Below are 21,813 nucleotides of genomic sequence, written 5' to 3' on the forward strand. Positions count from 1 at the left end.
TTTCACAGAAGTTTGATTTACTTGGAGTTATATTGTGTTGTTTAAGTGTTCCCTTTATTTTTTTGAGCAGTGTATATATATATATATATATATATATATATATATATATATATATATATATATATATATATATATGTGTATATTGTTGAGGGGCACAAGCAGGCCTTCTGACATACAGCATACAGATTAAAAAAAATTAAAAATAAAAAAAAAACCTTTTCGAAAAAAAATAAATCAAAAAGGACACTAGGGGCATCAAGGATAAAAGGGGCTGGGGCTCAAGCCCCCATCGCCCCCCCCTCTGCACGTGCTTGACGTTGTGAAGACCCTCTGCTGCCCAGGCATGTACTGGTAATGGTTAGGTTAGGTTGTGGAAATGAATTAAAAATGAAGGGAAGGGATGTGCTGTGGTGGCGCCGGGGTAAAGCACAACCCACATATGGAGGCCTTAGTCCTCGACGCGGCTGTCGCAGGTTCGATTCCGGGCCTGGCGAAGAGATGTCTTTGCTGCATGTCTCCCCCTTCTCCCATTACCCACTTTCCTGTCAATTAACTATCAACTAAAGGGGACTAGAGCTAATAAAACCTTAAAAAAATGAAGGGAAGTCAATGTAAAGTCCTCAGATTGATAAAGTACAAGTTTCCTCCATTACTGTCTGTTAGAAGCATTATGTAAGGATAAGGTATAATTACATTTAAATTAAACAAAGTGAAACAGAAAGTAGATTGTGTCTTTCTTTAGAAAACACAAACACTGGTACCGTGTCGAGTCCAATAGACTGAGTATGAAGATGAGGATCCCAAGAATTATGTTATACATCTATTATATGACAATATGTGCCTGCGCCTCTGTTGTTTGCTTTGGAACAGAGATGAACTTCAGCCAGATGTTGGCATGAGCAGCTCCTCGGTTTACTTCGACCAAGGCCTGCATTATGTTCCTTCAGTTGATGTTTGTTTAGAAAGGAGCCACCCAGTCCAGCCCTACAGAGGCCACGCTGTGAATGAAGACTGATTGGAGCTGGGGTCTGGGTGGAGCTCCCTGATGGGGCTCAGTGGGTTTAGTTTCTACAGTCAGGGTTCTAACTGTGTGGTGCTTAACTCTGACCGGTGAAAACCCAGCCTTTCAGACACACATTCTGTTGTCCCATCCTGAAACATTTTTACCGTTTCTATATATTCTTGATTTTCCTGCTGACATTAAAAGGTTTCACTGAGTGTCTTAATGTTGTTTCTTTTCTTTTCTGTCATTAGACAACAAAGGGTTGTGACAGAGAGAAGACATGCAGCAAATGTCATCGGACTCAAACCCGCGCTGAGGACTAAGCGCTCAAACCCTTCTACACCGCAGCACCCTGTACCTGAACGTTTTGAAGTTTTTAATGTAAAGTATTTTAGGCTGAGCTGAACTTTTAATAATCTCACCACAAAGCAGAACATCAGGTATTAATTAGAAGAAAACATAGCAGTTCTCCTTCTATCAAAAGACAAGACAATATGCTTACATTTTTTTTATAAGGTTTTCTTTCTGAAGAAAGCTTCTGATTCCAGTCAAGAAATAATCCTAATGAAAATTCAGCAAAGTTAATATCATTCTTGGAGGTTCTGGAGGATTCTGCAGGTTCTGGGGTGTTTGGTGGGGATCTGTGGGGTTTTGGAAGGTTAGGTTCTGGAGAGTTCTGGGTTTTTTGGGGGGTTCTGGAGGCTGCAGCTGTCTCCGTCACTGGACTCCTCATGTTGTCAGGGACTTGGCACATTGAAGATGCTAATTAATTTTTACAGGCAGGGTTCCAGCTGGAGCCCGCTGTACAAGAATAATATAATTACATTTCCACATGAAATTAAAGGTGAGACTTTGCAGGCAGATCGTTTGGCTGAGCAAAGAGGAGCTTAATGAAAAGCTGAAACGTCTCTGTGAGGTTACAATATTGCTTTTGGAAAGAAGTTTATATTACAGCAGTGAAGGCAGGACAATCATTCAAAACAGAGTTTACAAAGCATTTAATCAGCCTTGACACTGTGTTTGCATTGTTAAATAATGTCTGATGTTATCCTGGGTTGGTTTGGCAGAAAGTTCTGCCAGAATGAGGGCAGCAAATTGAGAGTTAGGAGGTTACTTCAGTGAAGGGGAGAATCCAGTAATGATCTCTATATAACAGAATCAGACGAAAAAGATACAAACATGTCTGAACCTGATCCTCTGCACAGATTTAGTTTATAAAAAGCAAACAACCAAAAAACAGTATGGAACATGGCTAAGTGTATACTTGAAGGACCCATGATAGATACATGAGAGAGAGAGAGAGAGAGAGTAAGAGAGAGCAAAAGAGAGAGAGTGTGAGAGAGAGTTGGCTCCACCCAGTCACTTTTGTTTCCTCTCTCTCCTGTGTGTGTGTAAGGTCTCTTTATCTTTTTTTATCCCTCCTACTTGTTCTGACGCAGTATTCTGCATGAACACACACTGACCGTCTCTTTCCCCACTGCCAGCCCACGGCTGGTGACATCACAGTGAAATGAACCAATCACTAGTACACCCATCCATCACTGTCACCATACTAGCCTATCAGCTGCTGCATTAAAATCGAGCCAGCGGCCAATGGAACTGAGCCTGACTGCAGCACATATAACAGCAGAGGGCGTGATTGTGACTGTTTGATGAAACCAGAGGACTTCCTGTCCAACAGAATGAAGTGGATGATGGTTGACTGGGAGCTGCTGTGTTCCTCCCTCTGAAGCTTCTGAAAATATTTGTTTGTTTCTGTATATTTATTGCAGCATTATGTATGTTCAGGCCCATAGTGCCATTTTACAGCATAATCAAGTAACTATGACTTCAGCTGTTATAAAAACGCTATATACTGTATATCAAAATATGACTTCAAACAAATTTTACTTTGTAATTTAATGCCTTGAAATTGTACTTCTGTTGGATGGATGGATGGAAATGCATTGTAAGAGTGAAGAAGAAAATGTTTAATCTAAAAATGGTGGTTGTGTTTTAACATGTCCTCAGTTACTTTTTTGTCAGCAGAATAATTGAGTTTTGATGTTGATCTACAGTAAGAAGGCCTTTGCTACCAAGGAAATGTGACTATTTCAAACTATTTTAGTTACTTTACTGGTTTGGAGGACACAGGTGTGTTAGCATATGATCTGTCCAAGAGAAACCAACATCAATCATGAATAATTAACTGGAATTAAGCAAATTTTTTGGGATAACTCATTTTATTTCACAGTCCTGATTTCAGCCAGACCTTTATAACAGAGAAATCAATCAGAACCTTCAGAACCTACAGAACCTGCGACTCCAGGGAGCCACAGTTAGAGCTTGGTGAACCCTCCTAGGAGAGGAAGGTTGGCCTTTCCTGGAGAGGCAGACGCAGAGACTCTTCCAGGAGGTCACCAAAGAAAAACAGACAGACATCATCAGCACTGCAGGCCTCATGGGCTTTAGGCAAGGTCAGAGTTAATTCAACAATAAGAAAGCAATTTTTTCCAAGGCCAAAACCACTGCAGACCAAAAAGTAAATCAAATGTCCATCTTAAAATACCCAAATACATATAGAGAGTGTTTCCTCCTGTGTCTAGTGTAAAATAACATCATATTTAAGAACATAAGTCTGGAACTGCTTTGCTGTTTTATGTTCTGGACAGATTTATGTTATTAATGGAACCCTGAATTCTGGTCTCTAGCATAAACATCTGAAGGGGAACAACATCACAAATAGTTGATGGCAGGTACTAAATTGAATTAAGAAATACCATATCAATCCTAAATGGAAATTAAATGTTGAAAGTCTCCAAACTTCTTCAATTATTGGATCTAAATTCTTCAATAATTCCAGCCGGCTCTGTCTTGTTTATAACTTCACTATTGGGGCCAGTCTGTTGCCTGGGCGATCTATGTATGTTGGGTATGTTGTTGCTAGGGGTACAAAAATCGGTTATTAGGCTTATGGGCAATTACTTTTTCACATAAAGTCAGATATGAATAGCTTTTTTTTTCTTCTTGAAGCTGCAGTATACCACTTTTACAAAATTTTTTTTTACATATTTGTTCAAACTGACAATGTTGTGACAGCATAATATGAGACAAATCATCTATGAAAGCCGAGAGCTCCATAGCAGCTCAGAGAGAACACCGACTTTGTTCTCCCTGAGCTGCTATCGCCATCTCATACCCTGGATTGCCTTAGTGTCAAAAAAAAAGAAAGCAAAACAAAGTGACTTAAACAACTCCAGTCCTTGATGGACAGTGTCTTGGAACTTTTAACTGTGTCCAAAATAAACTGTCTGAATTATGTCAGCATGCAGTCAGGTTCTCCAGAGTCCTGCTAATTGCACTGATTTGATCCAGGTGTGTTAGAGCAGGTACTGGTCCACAGGTTGCAGCAGAGCGGCTCTAGGGCTGGAGTTGCTCTCCTCTGTTCTAAACCATCAGTGCAGTCTTATTAAAAATGTTTAAATAGTAACATTGACCATTTTCTGATGCTTTTATTGTTTTATAGTTAATCCAGGACTTGGTTATCTTTAATTAATTGAAAATACTCAAACTGAGTTTCCAGTCAGCTCTAAAATAGCCATTCTTTAAAGTTCTGAAACATAATAATAAAAATACAAATTAAAAGGGTGTATGATACAGTGGCATGGGTTTGTTGAGGCCACTGTATCAACAAACAGTGGCCTCAGGCTTATTCTCAGCCTGACACTCAGAATAAATATATTTCACAGAAGAAAAGCACAACAGTGTAAGCTTATTAAAATCTTAAGTTTAAAGGAATTTATAACTTTTCTTATGTTTTTAAGGACTGTTTGTTATTTTATCAGTGTTATTCTTTCCTATCGATGGTATGCTAACACCGTGAAGCTTAAAGTTAAAAGTGTCTTCATGATTATTTTAACTTGGATTTGACTGGTTTTTGATGTTTTTTTTTCTTTGCCATTTTTGTACAATAAAATTTTGGATCTATAGATCAATAGATACATATAAAAACCTTTGCCCATGTTTCATCCCATGTGTATGGTACTAATGGGAGTATGACCCTCATTTCTTCCATTTAAGGCAGTGATTGTGACCAGTTAAGCCTGATAGATTAAGGTTGCAATAGATTTTATCTTAGATAAAACAGAGGGCAGTTCTGTTTCTGAACAGAAGAAACTACTTTGAAACAGTGTTATTTACCCTGTTATGTTTTGATCTGTACAAGGCTTTTCTTCCAGTTTTAAACTATACCTAACAAAAATAACAAGGAATTAATAGTCTGATTATTTCTGCTTGTGGGATCATTTTTGGGAGGGAGACACATCCAGCCAATCAGATCACTGTGAAATGGAAGCATGATTATTGGCTGGAGGACCCCTGTCACGTGCTGACTGGCATTACATGACTTTAGCCAATGACATTCGTGACCAAACCCCCTGATTTTAATTGGTCCTTACTGCTCATAACTATTCATATAGTTTCTTAAGATTTGGAATTTGATTGGCTGAGAGTTGTCACATGTTCTGCTCTTGAGTTTGTTTTTTCCAGATTTCCTGAAGTTTCCCCATACTGTCCTAAAAAAAGCCCATAATAATGGGTAATAATCAAAAGAGAAAGTGAGGAGAATAACACCAGTATAATCATGTTTATTAGTATCACCAGATGAAATCATTTTGCTTCAGTAACATCCTCCCCAAAACAAGTGTGGCATTTTTCCACTTCCAGCTATGAAAATATTTAGTATCTATGAACATCTTGACTTCTCACTGTAAAGGTAAAACACATATTCTTTGTAACACTTTGTACACATTTACCTTCTTTATTTACTTCTTGACATCAAAAATCTATTTAAACACCAATAAAAAAAAGAAGAGACATTTCAGTTTTGCATCTTTTATTCAGTGCATCTGTGCGTGTCGACTCCTAAACAGCCTATCAGCAGACTTAGTTATTAAATGTTATAGTAGAGAATCGCTCATAAACTGTGTTTTGTGTTTTTATGAAAAGTCGCTCTTGTTGAAAGAGGATACTGGAGCAATGTTCACTACAGTCCAACTCATCTGCGACAGTTCAGTATTTTAGTTTTAAATATGTTCAAACAAAACAACGTTGAAGGACAATTCAGAATGTGTGTGTTGCCATTGTGTTTATTAATCCCCAGTATTTCTGATTATCCATAGAAAGACAAATATACTGATATTTACAGTGGACATGCTTATGTGACAGTGGATAAAACAAACAAAACAGAAAACCTCACTGCATATGTAATATTCTTTAGTTTGTAACTGAAAATTCTATTTAATATTTTGTCTTTACTGTTTGGAACCCTTATGCTGAACTGCCAGGCGGTGGTTCTGTTCCTGGTTGTCCCTTTATAACCAACAGCACCATTTGGCTTGCTACAAACCATGCACATGTCTACATTACTACCATCACATGTAAACAGAATACAATAAAGTAAAGCATTAAATACATTTCACACAAAAAGTAACAAACTGCCATCATACAGACAGACCAGAAGAAATGCTTTCCTGGCTCCTGATAGGCCAGCTGATGGCCTGTCCAAATGGACCTACAAAAATAGCTTAGAGACAGAAAATATTTACTTTTTTTTTTTTTTTTAACCGATCAGTCATTTTGTCTTTTTTTCTTCCAAGGTCATTTTAGTATGGACCATTTTATCTGCTCCTTAGCTGACTGCAAAACCTAAAAAGAAGAACAGAAAGGGAGATGATTAAAATGAGACTGAGTGATGCAGTACCACAATCCCACCATAAGAGGTCAGGCAAACTGTTTGGGACTTCTGTAGTGTCATGCCTTCATTTCAGAACAAACACGAAGAGGTATTGGATTTAGAGTACAATCATTTCTGGTATTTCTGCTTAACACTTTTTCCCATCTTCATCTGAGCGGAGGCATTCTGAGGCAGAGACGTGATTACAGGAGGAAGTCAGCAAGATCCAAAACAACAAACATCCAATCACACTCTGGCACAGGCTGCTGACTAAATAACTGCAATACTCGTTCTTCCATTTAACTGCAGTAAATATTTAAACAATCTTTGCACAGACAATCATTAGTTTAAATGTTGTTCTATGCTTTGCCAGCAGGGGGCGTAAAGTGTTACCACTATAAGGCAACAAGCAGTGAAACACAGTCAGACCTGTGTGTTTATGCATAGATTAAGATGTAAGGAGTGTGTGAGTAACAGACCAGCGGCCTGCCTGTTGGCTCATGGTTCAGGTCCCATGGCCCTCATGGCCACCAGGGTCCTTATGACCCCCATTACCCCAAGGTTCCTCAGAGTATCCATGGCCTTTTGGATCCCCATGGGAACCAGAGGGTCATGGTCCCCATATTTCTGTAGAATATTTGCCATGGCCCCCAGGGTCCCTATGGCCCTCTAACTCTGGGCCACTACAGTAATTTAACAACTTCACTGTTACTGCTGTTAGTGATAGATGCAGAACTACAATGATATTAAAGATTACTTGTTACCATGACAAAGAATAATCAATGAGATACCAAAGACTTATTTGCCTTTACATGAAAACTACAAATATTTTATGATTGATTTCAATTTTGTCCACTACAATGGCTGTCAGAAGTGTTTAACCTCGTTAAAGTATCAAGGCATGTGCTGTAAAATAATCCCCTTTACAAATTACTTCTAAACTTTCCACATCTAATCTGCCATGTTGCACACTTCAACAGAATTCAAAAGAATTCTATATTCTTCTGCTTTTGGGTCACTTAGACAGAGTTGAAATATTTGTCAAAGTTCCAAATATCAGTCAGTTTTGGCCCAAGACCTTCAGCTGTCTGTTCAACAGCTTATGATAAAATGATCTTTTTTCCAGCAGCATAATCAATGATAAATCTCAATCAACAAAAGAGTCACTTCCCAGGAGAAAAGCACGTTTTGGACCTTGCAGAATTAAATTCAACAGAAGGTCTACAGAGTGACCTGCAGAAAGCTGTGTAGAGCCGATTTCCTCAGCATCAAGTAGAACAGGAGAACCTTTACAGGGTAGAGTAGGAAATATTGTCAAGCCATAGAAGACTGGATGCTGAAATTAAATCACAAGGTGCTAATATGAAGAGTATTCCCATTTTTTCTTCCTCTAACAGATTGATTTACTTTTCTACTAAACTGCACAGAAATAACACAACATTAGGTTCCGAAATGGTTTATTGTGTGTGTGTGTTATTAAATCACAGAGTGGCATTTTAACAAGGTGTAGGCTTTTTAGAGCCACTGTATTATATGAAGCTTGGAGTTTGAAACCACTTGAAAAACCAAAGAGAAAGATGCCAAATATTAAGCTTAGTGAAATATTTAAAGGGTTTGTAAAGAGCGCCGAAGCCTGGAGCTCTGACTGAAACAGAACTGGGCTGGTGTAAAGACATCACACTTACGTTAGTGGTCAGTGCCAGCTTCTCTGTTAGGTGCTGTTAAGGTTAAAGCAGGAAACAGAAACTTAGAAAGCATGTACACACATCGTAGAAATACACAGATCATCACAAGTAAAAACAAACGTCATGCTAAAGTGGATTGAAACATAAGAAATCAGGAGAGAATATTAGTTTTTCGAGAGCTGCAGTTATTAAGCAAGAACAGAAACTATTTTTCTATAACAAGCATTCACAGTGGAGCCTGCTTGAGCTGTTAAAGAGTTAGCATGATGCTAAGGGAATGTGCCCTCTGTTGGAGCAAGAAACGCAAAGTCACAAGATTTCATTGTGAGTGTAATCCATGACTGATGAATATGGTTGTGTTTCATGCTGTTGATGGCATCAAAGAAAAAGATTTTATAAGGGCAGCATTTCTCTGACTAGATGTGAGGTTGTTAGTCTGTGTACATGTTGAAACGTCAAAGAAGAGTTTAATGGTAACCTAAATATAGAACTACAAATAATAAATACAGTGAATATTATATTAGAGAGTAATTAATCTTCTTAGGGTTGCAATAGGTAACTTTTATAAAAATGTGTTTTTTGCATATTTGTTAAAACTGTCATTATGTCATGACAGTGTAACATGAGGCAGATGTTATGATAGTTTGGTGAGACTCAGGTATTCAAAAATTATTGGTACATTTCTGGAGTCCATTACTGAATTGTCATCAGTGTATGATGACATACTCCTCCTCAACATCATTTCCTTTGAAGCTGACATGGACAGCAAATTGGCAGGATCTTGTATTTTTCCTGTAATAATTTATTTGACTAAAGACATTTAACTCGGATCAAGGAAAGAAACTCTGAGGCAGAATCGTCTCAGTATCTTTATTCTATCAGTAAACAAAGTGGACTTTCTGTCCTCAAATCAGTGATTGAAATTTCCTCAAAAATAAACAGAATGAGAAATCCGTCAAACCTCTGGTCTGTTTCAGAGTTTAACCAAAGTCAGTGAGTGGTACTCATGGGAATGAAAGAGACTCCAGTGAGATGAAATGAAAAACAAAAAGACTTTCCAATATTTACATAAGAATTTTAAAAGAGAAATGCTTAACATGATCGAGGTGCTTCAACATGAAACAGAGCAGCAGCAATGATCCATAGTGCTAAAACATCATAACTTATTTATAGATCATTGAAGTTATAGTACTGTTCTCCATACCATGTATTTATTATTCTGATATGACAGTGTAAAACATTCCTATATAAAGTAGAAATTTTCAAATAAAATGTATTATTTTGTAGAATATTTGCCATTTCTGCTGCTTTACTCTGTATAGAATAATACTGGGAGTCAAGCTGACAAAAGCTGCTCAGAATGTCTGTCTGTCTGTCAGTGCCACTGCTTAGCCTTAGCAGGTGTCGCATTAAATTGTAGCTTAAATCGATCTTTCATTATGAGTGTGTGTGAAGGTTATTTATTCTGTGTGTCTCTGAGAAGTATTGGACCTGTTCATGATGTTACCCAAACTCTCACCTAATGGCTGCTGTGGATCAGCACAGTTACATTGACACCTACTACATGTGTGATGCAATAACAATGTTAAACAATATCAGATATTATATTCTCTTTCATACTGTCTAATCTGAGGTGGAGCTGCAGTAATGCTGCCTGGTGGTCGGTGTGAGTTACCTGAGCCACACTTTGTTCAGTTAATGGGTTGTCATCAGCCTGGAAAAGAAAACATTCACATGTCAATGAAGGAAAGTGCAGAAGCAACTCTTCAGGCACACAGCGCCGACGCAAAGCAGCACAGGCACCATTCCATGTGTAGCTGCGTTTCCATTACAAATGTGTGCAAATGTTTATCTATTCTGCTAATGTTGAGAAAACACAATTTCACAAATGCGGCGTTTCCATTAAATAAGAAATTAAATTAAAATAACCTGAATAAGCTTGTTCACAGGATAAGTCATAAAAATTTTTTGGTAGCAGCTGATGTCAACAGTTACATGAGACATATTTAGAACGGAGCCATTGTGCTATAGCACTCATCACCTATCAGCCAAATAGAGAAGACGTCTGCGCTTTATTCAGGTGTTGGAGCAATAAGCCTGCTTGGTAGTGGCTACGTATGCAGCGTTTATGGGAATTGTAGTCTATGATTTTACATAATGGTTATGGATTCAACCCGTTGGGATGACACACAATTTTTTATGAACTGTGATGCTGTGGAGCTCTGGTGGAGCCAGCTGCACAATGTCCAAAATACAAACACCATTTCCTGTTGTCTTCTTTGTCATTTCTCCAGTAGTAACATCTGGCTGTTGATCATATGACTTGTGTGATGTGAATAAAGTGTTTCCATTGCAATCTGGAAAAATACGTCTATTTTGATACAACTGAAAAACCACCTTATGGTAGAGCAACAACATTTCAATAGAAAAATGTGAGTCTTTTCAAAATAAATGTTTTTTTGTAATTTCAATTTGCACAATTTTATGGTTAATGGAAACACAACTAATAACAGCAATTTCCCATACTGGAAACCAGTAACATTTTAGTCTAGTTTTAACATGTTAATGGTTTGCCTGTGGGGTAAGAAAACTCTCTCTCCCATTCAGTCAGTCAGTCCAGAAGCATCATTATTAGATGGATGGTTGACTGTGCCAGTTATTAATTAACAAAACTTAAAAACTTTGACCAAGGTCAATCAGAGGGTCAGTCTGCATGCTCTCAACATGCATTCACAGACTCTTGTTATTTCTAAAGCCCTTCCATCCCCAAACTGTCTTCCTCTCACTCTCAGTCCGTCAGTCTCTCTCACCCCGGGTCTGTCTGACTGTCTACAGCAGCTGGCTCCTGTCTGTCTGTGCCTCTAGGTTACCGGTGATGTAATCAAACAGGACGAAGCCATAGGCTGGTTCAGACATAAGCTGACACCAATCACAACAGGAGAGACAGGGAGAAGGAGAGACACAAAGGTAAACAAGATGCCACCGAAAACACTGTAGCAAACTTTAGCCAATCATAGAAAAGTTATTTGAAACAAGCTACACAGCTGCTGGGATTTTAGACGGTTAATGTGCTTCCTGTTCCATTTGATCACCTAATAGTGAAAAACATTGAAATGAATATGATTGTAAATTACAATGACTTATAGCCTTCCTACCCTGTAGTTGACCTTCTGTAAGACCTGTTGGGAATCACTTTCCAAAATCACCCTGGCAACAGAAGATAAACAACCAATCAGGAGAGGGTTGGAGCCAAACAGAATGACTGTTCATCATTCAACAGAATAAAGCTAATAGGAATACAAAGTTTTGAGAAATAACAATAACAATAACAAGACTTTCTCAAAAGCTAAAGTGACGATTGAGTGAACGTTTCCTTACCCCCCATCAATGATCTCGTCCACGACGAGGAAGACTCCCTCCATGTTGTCCAGTAAACACCTTCGCTCCACGTTCTTTCTGCAGCACAGAAGCCACTGTTAGTACTTCATGCTTGCCAGTTTGAAATGAAGACCACCAAAACAGAGACAGAGTCAACACTAAGACCACAGAAGAGATGACCAAGATATGAATACTGTTCCAGGATATTGCTGTTATATTATATTTTATAAATTCTATTGTCTGAGCTATCACTTTTTAGTCTAATTGTACAACTCTTATGCCTTAAAATGGCCCCTCAAAAGCAGATAAAGTTACAGTATATGAATTGAATAATCCTAACATTACTGTTGCTGCAAATGTCTGTTCATGTTTGAGGTCATGCAGGCCTCGTCAGGTTTTAGACCCATAAGACCCAGCAGTAAATACATAAAACAAATAATAAATAATAATACATTTTATTTGAAAGCACCTTACAAGTCACTCAAGGTCACTGAACAAGAAAGAACAAAAAAGTGAAAGAGGAACAATAAAAGAGCAGAAATCGATAAACTCCATCACAAATAACAATTGTTCTTCTGCTGGGTCATTTCAGCACACTTTCTACACTCACTGCTAGCTTTTCTTGGTTTATTTATTTACAAACATTCTTGTATACTAATTAGAAATGATCTATATTTAATGCATCAAAAATCCAGCTCCTTTACACATATCCACAAATCTTTTTCCTTTGAGAGCAGCTTAGGTTTTTGTAGTATCCTTTTCAGAGAAACATCTAGGAAAGGTTTGTTCCTGCTGACAGACATCATTTATATACTAAAATTGTCTTCATTTTCAAAAGGAATTTGAGAAAGATAAAAAAAAATTACCTCAGGATGTGACTGACGGAGTCAAACAGACAGTTCAACACAGACATCAGCATCAGCTACCAACAGAAAAGGAAAATATTAAATAAAATACTAGTCACTGATTTTCACACAAAACTGTTTTCTTTCAAAAGCCCAAAGGCTAAAATGTAGCAAGAGAAAATCCCAACAATCATCGTCTCATCTTGTGATGAGACGATATTCTGACAGTTCTGCTCATCATGGCACTCTTTTACACCTTTTGGTGATTTATTTGAATTGTTATGTTTCTAGAGAGAAATAATAAAACAATAAATAAAATTTTTTCAAAGAAGAAGTAAACTGTAAATATTAATGAGCAATGACTAAAATTATGCCCGCTCTACAAGCTCAGAAATGTTCATACAGTTCAGTGTCCTTCTGCCAGACCTGGGCAAAGTGATGACTCGTCCAAATAGCTAAATGAATAACCTATGTTTGATTGTTTGAAACAAAGATTTTGGAATCTGCAGAAATGAAGAAATAGTTTCACAAGACTTAAAGCTTGTGTACATCTACAGTTCTCAGATCTTCAGAGTTCTTTGGATTTTCCCATAGTTCTGAGTATCGGTCCGTCTAATCAGTGATCTCAAACATATCTTTTATATTCTGGTAAAGAAAAAATATCACCTGCCTTTTTCTTAAGATCTCTAACCAGGTGTTAACAGATGTTTTAAAGATTAAAGATGCTGTAGATTTTACTACTTAGAGAAGGATGACCTAAGATTTTGGTGAATTTCTGAATATATCTGAGCATGTAGGTAGAATATTGACACTTATACTAATTAGAACTCATTGATGTTGTATTTTGTATAATCATTCCACCCAGGAAAAAGAAGAATTTAAAAAAGACACTTATATAGCATGTTCCTATAAAAGCTAAAATCACTGTACCTCATTTTCCTGAGCACTTCCCACCACATAGAAAAAAAGATCTATACTGCTCTTATACACGATGGTCATCCCCTCCAGGAACGCTATCTCATCTACAAATACACAGAAAGGGATGAGTCGGCGTGATTCAGGACTTATTCTTTAAATCAAAACTTTGATACAAGGAAGGAGACGTGATAGAATGAAATGAAATGAAAGCAGCAGAGAAACTAGGAGAAAAGGAATGAATGGACGGGTGGAGCTACAGAAAGGAGGAGAGAGCAGGAGATAAAGGTGAAAACAGGCCTGCAGAAAGGAGGACGGGAGGAGTTTGGAACAAAGGGTGGCATGCTGGGTTGGGGACAGAGGAGCGAGTGGAGATCAGGTAACAACGCTGTGAATTCTCTAAAACCCACTGCAGAGGGAGATCAGGTTTCTCTGAACATCTACTCAACCTGCTTAAACACTCCCAAAGCCAAACAGCTTCATTTCCTAAGGGTCATTCAACAGCTCAGAGTCACAAACACGGTCCAGCTGGCAGGTACCAGCTCCACGGCAGGTACCAGCAAACTGCTTCGGGCTACCAGCAGCAGAACACTCCACAGCTGACACTGGAGATGTGTGTGAATCCTCTGTACAGCAGGACTTAAGGCTATGAAGGTGTGAGGTGTAAAGTTACAACACAAGATGCAAAAATAAAGAAACTTACTGTCTGCTTTGTGTGTTTTGCTGAAGACATTATTCTCAAAGTTCTTCTGCTCCTTCATGGTGGGGTAAAGCTCGGGGTCGTAGTACTACAACAGAGCGACACACATCACAGGATAAAACGGTGTTGGCACCAAATCAATCAATTAGTCAGTAATTGATTGTATCAATCAATTTTTAGGTTTTCAATAACTCTATTTTGACAATAAAATGTATTAGTGATTTGCAATGTGAGATCCCCATCAAAGTTATAACTATTCAGTATGAATCAGAGCTCAGTGGCGTCTTTATTATTTCACTGCAGGTGAGGAACATGGCAGCCATGTTGTAGATTGGCTGTACGGCTCTTCAACAGCAGACACTTGTTTGGGTCTTCTTTTCTCTCTCTTTTCTCCTTTCTTTTTAAATCAACCACTTAACTTCTAGGTTCTAATTTCTATTAAAAGTTTAACATTTTTCCTACTTCATTTTTACAATTCATCTATAATTATGATAATCAAAAGCATGTTTGTGCAGTTTTATGAAATGGCAGTTTTATATTATAATAAATGTATATTCTATAGTAATGAAAGTGACATTTGGGTTGAACATGAGGACTATTTAAAGTGCATTAAATAATATTGGAAACACCAAATATGAAAATATATTAATCTAAAATTGTCGAAAATCTCATAGTGCTGCAAAATGAATTAAGCACTGGGTCACAACTTTTTTTTTTTTTCCATTTTTTTCTCCGAAGAGTTTTTGCGGCGCTAGTGGCTCGTATTTTTTCTACAGTAGGCAGACAGGAAGGAGGGTGAGGAGAGGGGGGAAGACATGCGGCAAGGGTCGTCGGGACCGGGAGTCGAACCCGCGACGTCCGCGTCGAGGACTAAGGCCTCCAAACGTGGGGCGTGCTGACCCCCTGCACCACCACAGCACGCCCCGGGTCACAACTTTTCATTAAAGGAACAATAACTACTCAACAGCAGTTTTTCAAACACTGACACACATTCACCCGGATCTGCTTCCATCTGCAGGTTTTGGGTTTTTTCAGTGTTCAAACTCTGATCAGTTCAGAAAATCAGTTCAGTGTTCATATCAGACCCAGGCATCTCTATCAACCAGCTCAAAGTGATGGCTTTTTATCTTTTGGAGGTGGAATGGTTGTGAAGGGATAAACTAACAATATTTACATGTTAAGGAAATATTTTTTACTAAGTAAAATAAAATCTAATGAAATACTTTAAGCCTTACCTTGGACAGAAGTCTGTTGCCATCATTATCAAGAATAAAAACAGCTTTAACTGTATAAAGAGAGGGTTCCTGCAACAACACACAAGAGGAGGTTTAACTTAGAGGTGCTCAGTTTTCCTGATGCTACATTATGTTAGCTCTCCAGCTACGTTTATTTCACACCTGGCTGTGTTGTGAATTAGACCTTTCCTAACCAGGTAACGCTTGTCTTTTTCAATAGAGATCAAACAAATTTTTATTTCCTGGCTGCCAGTTAGCTGGTTCTCAGAGCATCTACAGTCATCAGCCTCCTCTCAGGTCTCAGGTTCTGCCTCTGTTATCCATCTGGATGAAGTTAATACTCGGCTCTGAACTGTCTGTTATTCATCTACAGGCTAACGCTACTGACAGACATCTGTCATCTCTTCTCTCCCCTGGTGAAGCCATCACATTTAGGTTCTTAATGCAGTCGGATCCATTCCAGCTTGAGCTTCAAACTAGTTTTTTTTTTAAATCTGTTTCTGGTCGAGGAAAAGTGACATTCCATAATAAATCATTTATAGGGCTGTCCTACTGAAGAGTCTTCAGGAACGGGACAAAGTTCTGTTATGCACTGACTAGCAGAGATTCACAGTCAGAGTGTATCACAGAACTTAGACCAGAAACTCAGCCACAGTGTCAAAGCAGCAGAGAGAGATGACGGATCCGTTGAGCCTCACCTCCATCATATTCAGGGCCTCACATTAGAAAAGCACTAAATCTGACGTACATTAGTAAAAGGTGGTGTTGAGTGACCTAAAATGAAGTTGTATTTACAACTTGGAGCAGGTGGGATGTTCTGACACTGATAATAAAACAAGATGTGTACAAGAACAAAGTCTGACCTGCAGACAGGGCGGAAAGAATCAGGCAGCCAGGATTTTACAAGGTGTAGACTTTGTGAAAGTGCCCCTCTTCTAGTCGTACTGAACACTGAACAGCATCATCAGCTAAACGCCACATCACTGCACTCAGCTCAAACATTGAAGTGTTCAAATGCTGCTGTGCTTCTTACATCCAAACTGCACAGCAGAGAACAGCTACGCTGGGTGACTCTCCACCCAAAGAGTTTAAATGAGCCGAGTTCAGAAGGACAGCACTTCATCTGAAGGCCATGTTCACGGTGTTCAACTAGAATACTCATTTACCATTTCCGTTTTCTATCTTGAATCATGAACTCAAGCATTAACTGAAGCAAGTGAGGTGTGCAGAGCATAGATGTTGTTCTGGCTTGCTGTTCAACCTGCTGGTTAAATCGTTGATGGGTTCTTGGAGTAACTCCGTTTGGCCAGACTGTCTAGAAGGTTCACCACTGCTGCATGTTTTCTCCCATTGTGAATAACGGCTCTAAAATGGTTCTCCAAAAGTCTTAGAAATGATTTTGTAATACTCTCCATACTAACAGATGTCACTGACTTGTATCCCTACTTCAGCCATTAGACAGGTTCTACTTCAAATGATCTATCAGTGAGGTAGTAATAGAACATGGGAATTTGGAAATGAGCCTGGCTTTCTCAAAAATGGAGTTTAATCACAGTAAGTGAGGGTTTTCTTTGTCACAAAGGGTCATATTGGCTTGCACAGCTATTTTCCTTTAATGAATGAAATCATGACTGGAAACTGCTTTTTGAATTTACTCTGGTTATTTTTATCCAAAATAAAATTAGTTTGAAGATGTAAAATTGTGACAGAAAGGCAAAAAAAGAAGAAAATTGTGACCATGTTAACAAGCAACAACAACCCACTCTTTAATCCAAGATCCAGCAAGCAACATGCAGCACTCTGTGTGTCCTCACTCAGTCAGCTGGCTTCATCCTCAGCAGCTGAAGCAGCAGTTTCTCCTTTACGTGGCTGTTAACTTCCATAAAACACTGAAGCTTTTCTTTACCTATAAAATGCTTCTGAATCGTAGCAGCAAGGAGTCAAATGTAAATCTTTTCTGTCTTTTCGGCCTCCAGAAGAGATTTATTTATAGAAGAGATTTATTTATTTAACTCCAAAGAGATGTTTGACAAAACAGAGTGACATATGAACACTAATTATCAACATACTGCCAACATTAATATAGTATGACCAACATGACCTGGACTTTTTCCTTTAACATTCAGGCCTGGCAATAAAATCCATTCTGCTGAAGTTTCCAACCACTTAGTCAATCACGTTATATTCATAACGTGATTATAACGTGATTATATGGAATATATTCATGTATTCCAAGAAATTCCCCTTACAGTTTCTTTTTGGTAATCAAAACATAATTTAATTTTAAAATTCTGTGTCATTATTAGTCTGATGCCAGGCTGTGGTAGTGAGTTTTACACTAAAACAAAGAGTTCAGGCTAAAGAGATGGAACCAGACCTGGGAGAAGGCAGAAGTTAGATGACTTCCAGCAGCACCTGTTCGAGCTTTACTCAAATCAGTGGTGACCACAAACAAATCACAGACCAACAGCGGCACAGTAAGAAGAGCAGACTGGGATGTTGCAGTTGGGACATCAGTATTCAGAGACAGTATTGTAAGAAAACACAATCTGACACTTTGTGTGGAAACAGAGTGAAATGTTGGGAGAATAATGAAGTGCGCACAACAGAATCTGAAAGCGGTTGAGTATTTTCTGTCACAGATGTGATTCACAAAACTAACTGATGAGCACAAGCTCTATCACAACTGACCCAAATGAACAAGAGTCCACACACTGGAGCAGATCCAATCCAGGGAGCTGAAGTAGGGACACACCCAGCAAAAATGGGATCATTCCTTTCCTCTGTCTCCACGTGCTTGTTCTGGATCAGGGACTGCCGCAAAGTCAGTGACTCAATACAGTCACCACGGCTTTATTCTAGTGTGTGTGCGAGTGAATGCAAGAATCAGATTCAATCATTCCAGAAAGTGAATATGGTGACTTCAGGGAATCACGTACAAACACACGTATGCATTAATTAAAGGGACATTATTATGTGTTTTTTAGCCACATAGTGGCATTTTGTAGCACAATGAAGTAACTATGTAACCTCTGTTATAAACTTTATTTTACATATTGTGACTTGACTTCACAAATTAATGCCTTGAAACTGGGTCCCTGTCTCCTTGAGGTGATGATGTGCTGAAGGCACATTTAACACCATAAACTATTTTTGAATTTGAATTGAATTTCCAAAGCATCTTATACTGTTGGAAAGTCTGGTTATTTTTGGTTATTATTATTGTAAGAAAATACATTTATGTTTTAGGTTGCAGAGTTGAGCATGTGGGATAAAAACCTTGCTAAATTCTCTCTGTCGATCATTTCCGGTGGAGGCAGTGTGATGTGGCACACCACCCGTCCTCACTAGAAAAACACGGCTGGAGGAAGTTTCAATGTAGAGTTGCGATTCTGCAACCTCTCTCTACTTGCACAGAACAAACTATCTCCGAAAATACTGATATGCAAATTTATTTGTAGATAAACGTAAGTGGACTACCAAAATAAAAGCTGGGATTTGCAAACAGAGAAGTTTCTCATGTCATCACTTCACCAATGTTCCTTCTCCTCTCGACATGTACAACATTTCAGCTTAAACAGGACGAGGCATTTTAACGGAAATAAAGACGCTACAATAGATCTACAGCAACAACGCCAGCTCACCACCAGGAGTTTATAGGCTATAGAGATTACCGAGACCCGGGTTTTATTTTGACAGTCTACTTCCGTTTATCGGCAGGTGAATTTGCAAATGTATATTTCGCCCTGAGCTAAATATTTAGTTTTGAGCCGAATATTTAGCTTCAAGCTAAATATTTCACACTAAATATCTAGCTATATGATTAAATATTCAGTTTGAAACTGTTACATTCATTTTATTTGGTGGAAAATGAATTACTTATTTTCTCTTATAGATTTCCGGTGATAACCAAATTGTTGCAGTTAATTTTTGACTGTAACTCTACAAACGGTACCACATATCTAGCAAGCACCTCAAATAAATTATTGACCAAACATAATTTTATTAAATGAACAGTACTTATGCGTGCAGTTTGCAGCTTAAAGGCAAAAATGTAAACATACACAAAAAAATTATTTATACAGCGCTGCCATTTCGTTGAAGAAATGTAGGTAAATACGGATAAAAAAACAAACATTGAAATTACATCTACAGGTTTTTTTTATTTTTTTTATTTATTTATTTTATATACTATTAGTATAGGTTTTACCCGAAGTAGTGAGAAGCCACTGGAAAGCCTGAAGAGCCACATTGGGCAAAAATCCGACTTAATGTAAGTTTTCTATCATATTAAGCGGTTTGAGACTTAAGGTCTTTATCTTTGATTACCATTAAATGGAAAACGTTACGTGAAGAATGAAAACTCGATTTCCCAGAATTTCTCCTCGGGTTGAACTTTTCTTACCAACTGTTCCACATAATGCAGCTCTGTACTCTGAAGGACGGAGCGTTTGAACAGTAAATGGAGCTTGATAGGACAGACATGAGCTCCAGAAACCTGGGTGAAGCTGAAGAAATGGTGCGCGAGGCAGAACGGTGGACGTGGCACCTACCCTGGAATACACGTCACTACATTCACGCTCCACACACGCACTGAAACACGCAGAGCCGCTGGAAATACAGTTACCAGATTAAATGCACAGCGCTGTGTGTGTGTGTGTGTGTGTGTTGGTGTGTGTGTGTGTCTGGAACCACTGTTTTCTAAAAGTGCTCCGTGGAGACATCGAGCCATGACTTCCACTGCCTGTCCTGTTGCGCTCAGATAGAACAAAACAGCTGTGGATCAACTAGTCCATTCTAATGGTGTTAACACCCGGAGAAGTTCTCAACCAGCAAGGGATACTATTTTTAGACCAATATAGGATTAAAAATAAATCGAACGACACTGCGGTTTTATGGAGAAAGCCCTGATCAAATCGGCCTTGGTGAGCTGAAAAGAATAGTGTGAGATCCCGTCAGAACTGAGGAAGAAATAAAATCTTATGGACAATATGCAACCAAGCTTCGTCCACTCCCCCGCTTGGCTTATTCAAGACTGTCTTCTGTAATGTCCACCACCGACAGCCAGCAGATTAATACCACACATGCCGCGGACACTGACTGCAGCCTGCAGTGCTGCTGCCCGTGTCCACTAACGCAGATGATTTAACAGCGGAGAAGCTCACCAGGGACGTGGAGTCCATCTCTGCCGCCGCCGCCGCCGCTGCGCTCACTCTGTGTTGACGTGGACAGCCCTGAGCTGTCACACGGCGCGCGCCCCCGACCTGGAGCCACGAGCACACAACCACCAATAGAACAGAGAACGCTCCAGGACCACGCCTCTTCCGCCTCTCTTCCCGCCTTTCATAATAAAAGTCTGTGCGTCTCCTGATTTTTTTTTTTTTTTTTGCTTTTCAGTTAGAAGGCCTAAATGAATATATTTTCATTCATTAGTGTATATCCGCTTTAAAAAAATATTTTTATGTTTTTTCAATGATTGTGTTTAAAGAATTCATTTAAATTAATTTCAGATTAATTAGAATTTCTGTATTTAATGCCAATTCTATTCTGCAGTTGTTGACACTGTTGCCTCACAGAATGGAGGTCCTGGGTTTGAATCCCAGCCTGGGGTTTGTATGCTCTGGATTCTTTTCAGCTACTCTGACTTTCTCCCCACAGTCCAAAAACACAATGGTAAATTTTCCCTTAGGTTGGGGTGCTGTGGTGGCGCAGCGGTTAAGCACAACCCACACATAGAGCGGAATCGAACCTGTGACGATTCCCAGCCTGGTGACCTTTGTCTTCTCTCATTCCCCCTTTCCTGTCAATTCACTGTCAAAACATAATGGCCACTAGAGCCAATAAAACCTTTTTTTTTATTATTTATTTGCCCTTAGGAGTGAATGTGTGCTGGACCATGACCTGTGTGGGTTCAACCCTGAACCAAAACAAAAAACAAACAAACAACAATAGTTTATGCGGCTTTGATTTTCATGCATTTTTCAAGAACTATTTTCTGTCTTTGATAAAGTGATGACAGTGAATTTCATATATCAGGAATATTTTTCTAAAAACTTTCATCAGATTTGATAATGTGCATCAGAAACTCTGCTAAATGAAGAGAAATCATATTTCTCCAATCTGGTTTCTCTTAATTAACTCCCTGTTAGATCTAGAGTGGAGTTTTACACGCTCACATTTCCACTTACAGATTGGAATGAGTGAGCCTCACTTTATCTAAACCCTAACAGAATCCTACCAGAATGTTTATCATTTTAAAAGACAAAGCAAGCTAAGGTAATTAAAATAACTTTACGCGTAAACACAAATAAATAGACTAATGATAAAAAACATTGCATA

At 38.6% G+C, this 21,813-nt stretch overlaps 1 protein-coding gene across 4 annotated transcripts; it reads right to left on the reverse strand.

Moving 5' to 3' along the window:
• Positions 1–5,612: 5,612 nt before the first annotated feature.
• On the reverse strand, positions 5,613–20,766 carry copz2 (COPI coat complex subunit zeta 2). 4 transcript variants are annotated; one of them, XR_004342442.1, is made up of 10 exons: positions 20,640–20,756; positions 15,475–15,543; positions 14,243–14,327; positions 13,555–13,646; positions 12,646–12,701; positions 11,780–11,857; positions 11,557–11,608; positions 11,212–11,320; positions 10,077–10,115; positions 5,613–6,688 (listed from the first exon to the last, which is right to left on the reverse strand). XR_004342442.1 is itself a non-coding variant. In XM_032587967.1 (10 exons), the coding sequence occupies exons 1-10, from the start codon at positions 20,655–20,657 to the stop codon at positions 6,641–6,643; spliced, it is 570 nt and encodes a 189-aa protein (XP_032443858.1). In that variant the 5' UTR covers positions 20,658–20,766; the 3' UTR covers positions 5,614–6,640. The 4 variants fall into 4 exon arrangements, 2 of the variants coding, with proteins under 2 accessions (XP_032443857.1, XP_032443858.1); XM_032587967.1 differs by lacking the exon at positions 11,212–11,320 and adding an exon at positions 8,402–8,434 and having other exon boundaries at positions 5,614–6,688; positions 20,640–20,766; XR_004342443.1 differs by lacking the exon at positions 5,613–6,688 and adding an exon at positions 8,402–8,434.
• Positions 20,767–21,813: the final 1,047 nt, after the last annotated feature.

Source organism: Xiphophorus hellerii, chromosome 16, assembly GCF_003331165.1.
Source record: "Xiphophorus hellerii strain 12219 chromosome 16, Xiphophorus_hellerii-4.1, whole genome shotgun sequence".
Taxonomy (NCBI): domain Eukaryota; kingdom Metazoa; phylum Chordata; class Actinopteri; order Cyprinodontiformes; family Poeciliidae; genus Xiphophorus; species Xiphophorus hellerii.

Coding starts and splice junctions, on each gene's coding strand:
- copz2 (XM_032587967.1), bottom strand. Junction 11,609..11,779: donor GACGAGATCATTGATGGGGG/GTAAGGAAACGT, acceptor TTCTGTTGCCAG/GGTGATTTTGGAAAGTGATT. Junction 10,116..11,556: donor TACAGAAGGTCAACTACAGG/GTAGGAAGGCTA, acceptor TTTCTTTTCCAG/GCTGATGACAACCCATTAAC.